This window comes from Coenobita brevimanus, chromosome 7 (genome assembly GCF_032717465.1).
Source record: "Coenobita brevimanus isolate Jiangsu-jjx chromosome 7, ASM3271746v2, whole genome shotgun sequence".
NCBI classification, from domain to species: Eukaryota; Metazoa; Arthropoda; class Malacostraca; order Decapoda; family Coenobitidae; genus Coenobita; species Coenobita brevimanus.
In genome coordinates, this window is record NC_136960.1 from 37,328,853 (window position 1) to 37,331,352 (window position 2,500).

Below are 2,500 nucleotides of genomic sequence, written 5' to 3' on the forward strand. Positions count from 1 at the left end.
TGTATGGTAGGATACTTATAGACAGAGTTAGAGAAAGAACAGAGAAATTAGTTGGAGAAGAACAGGGAGGCTTTAGGAAGGGAAGAGGTTGTGTAGATCAGATATTCATTCTTAGATCTTTAGTGGAAAAGTTTCTAGAGAAGGGAAAGAAGTTGTATGCGGCTTTCATGGATTTGGAGAAAGCATATGACAGGGTGGATAGACAAGGATTGTGGAAAGTGTTAAGAATATATGGAGTAGATGGGAAGTTGTTGAATGCTGTGAAGAGTATGTACGATGGTGCGAAGGCTGCAGTGCGTGTGGATGGTGAACTAAGTGAATTTTTCTCTTTGAAAGTTGGGTTGAAACAGGGATGTGTCATGTCTCCATGGTTGTTCAATCTGTACATGGATGGGGTAATAAAAGAGGTACAAGGTAGGGTAGTGGATGTTGGAGTGGCCCTGGTGAGAGAGGATAGTGTTTGGAAACTCCCTGTACTGTTGTTTGCAGATGATACTGTGTTGTTGAGTGAAGATGAAGGGGAGCTGCAAGGCTTGGTGGATGAGTTTGAGAGAGTGTGTAAGAAACGGAACCTAAAGGTGAATGTAGGGAAGAGTAAAGTGATGGTCTTTGAGAGAGGTGAAGTTAGTGAATGTACAGCGAGGTTGGATGGCGAGGAATTGGAAAATGTGAGTACGTTTAAGTATTTGGGTAGTGTGATGAGTAAGGATGGAGGTTTGGAGGGTGAAGTGCTTGAAAGGGTACAGCAGGGAAGAAAGGTTGCTGGTTCCTTGAAAGCAGTGATAAGAAACAGGGAAGTGAGCATGGAAGTGAAAAAGTTACTACATGACAGTATTGTGATACCAACTCTAACGTACGGTAGTGAAGCTTGGACATTGTTGGAAGGACACAAGTCAAAAGTGAGAGCAGTGGAAATGAGTTATTTAACAGGAGCCTGTGGAGTCACGTGGAGAGACAGGCTGACGAATGAGGATATAAAGGAGCGTTGTGGTGTGGATGTGGATGTGATAGGAAGCGTTATGAGGAACACACTGAGGTGGTTTGGCCATGTGGAGAGGATGGAGGGTGAAAGACTGACGAAGAGAGTGTATGTGAGTGAGGTGGAGGGGGGAAGAGGGAGGGGGAGGCCGAGGATGAGATGGAGGGATGGGGTGGAGAGGTATATGAGAGAGGGGGGTGTGAGCTGGGAGCAGGGGAGTGAAATGGCGGGGGACAGGGCGACTTGGAGGCGATTTGTTTGTGGCCACCCCAAACGGGATTGAGGCGTCTGGCAATAGATAGATAGATAATAAAAATAATAATAATAATAATATACTACTACTACTACTAATAATAATAATAATAATAATCAAAATAATAATAATAAAATAATAATAATAGTAATAACTAACAATACCACTGAATATATTATTATTATTATTATTATTATTATTATTATTATATTATTATCATTAATATTATTATCATCATCATCTTAAAGTGTAGAGAGAGAAAGACAAATAATACCATCTTAAGCAAATAATACCAGCTTAATACCAATAATACCAGCTTAATACCAATAATACCAGCTTAAAACCAATAATACCACCTTAATACCAATAATACCACCTTAATACCAATAATACCAGCTTAATACCAATAATACCACCTTAATACCAATAATACCACCTTAATACCAATAATACCACCTTACCTGGGGCTCGTGCTTGGCTAGGTCGGTGTCAGACAGTTCCCCCTCCCATGACATAGGCCTCTCTCTCTCCTGCTGATGCTGCTGGTGTGGGCCCGTCTGCTGACCCCCCTGCTGACCCCCCTGCTGGTGACGCCCCCTCAGGTTCACCCGCGCTGGAATTGGCAGGAGAATTGGGGGTGAATTTGGTAGGGTAGGGTAGGGTAGGGTAGGGTAGGGTAGGATGGGGTTGAGTTGGGTTGGGTTGGGTAGGGTAGGGTAGGGTAGGGTAGGGTTGGGTTGGGCTGGGCTGGGCTGGGCTGGGCTGGGCTGGGCTGGGCTGGGCTGGGCAGGGCAGGGCAGGGCAGGGCAGGGCAAGGTAGGGTAGGGTAGGGTAGGGTTGGGTAGGGTAGGGTAGGGTAGGGTAGGGTAGGGTAGGGTTGGGTTGGGTAGGGTAGGGTAGGGTAGGGTAGGGTAGAGTAGGGTAGGGTAGGGTAGGGTAGGGTTGGGTAGGGTAGGGTAGGGTAGGGTAGGGTAGGGTAGGGTTGGGTTGGGTTGGGTTGGGTTGGGTTGGGTTGGGCTGGGCTGGGTAGGGTAGGGTAGGGTAGGGTCAAAACTTACCTGTGCCCTGTAACCTTAACCTCTAATTATTCTCATAAGTAAATAATTTCATCCTTGCCTGACCCCTAACCTTTCCCTCATAAAAAGCTTGATGAAAATTCGGATCAACGAGACTAAGCTGATGGTTTAAGACGATTTTCCTAGGTTAAATTCTGACCCAACCTTATAATAATAATAATAATAATAATAATAAAACATAATAATAATAAT

At 44.7% G+C, this 2,500-nt stretch overlaps 1 protein-coding gene across 1 annotated transcript in view; it reads right to left on the bottom strand.

Moving 5' to 3' along the window:
• The window catches only part of LOC145404390 (uncharacterized), a 37,246-nt gene that overhangs the window by 1,955 nt on the left and 32,791 nt on the right, over window positions 1-2,500 (bottom strand). The window contains exon 2 of the mRNA XM_080275912.1: window positions 1,694-1,845. Coding sequence (XP_080132038.1) covers window positions 1,694-1,845 — 152 coding nt within the window. The remainder of the gene's footprint in view (window positions 1-1,693; window positions 1,846-2,500) is intronic.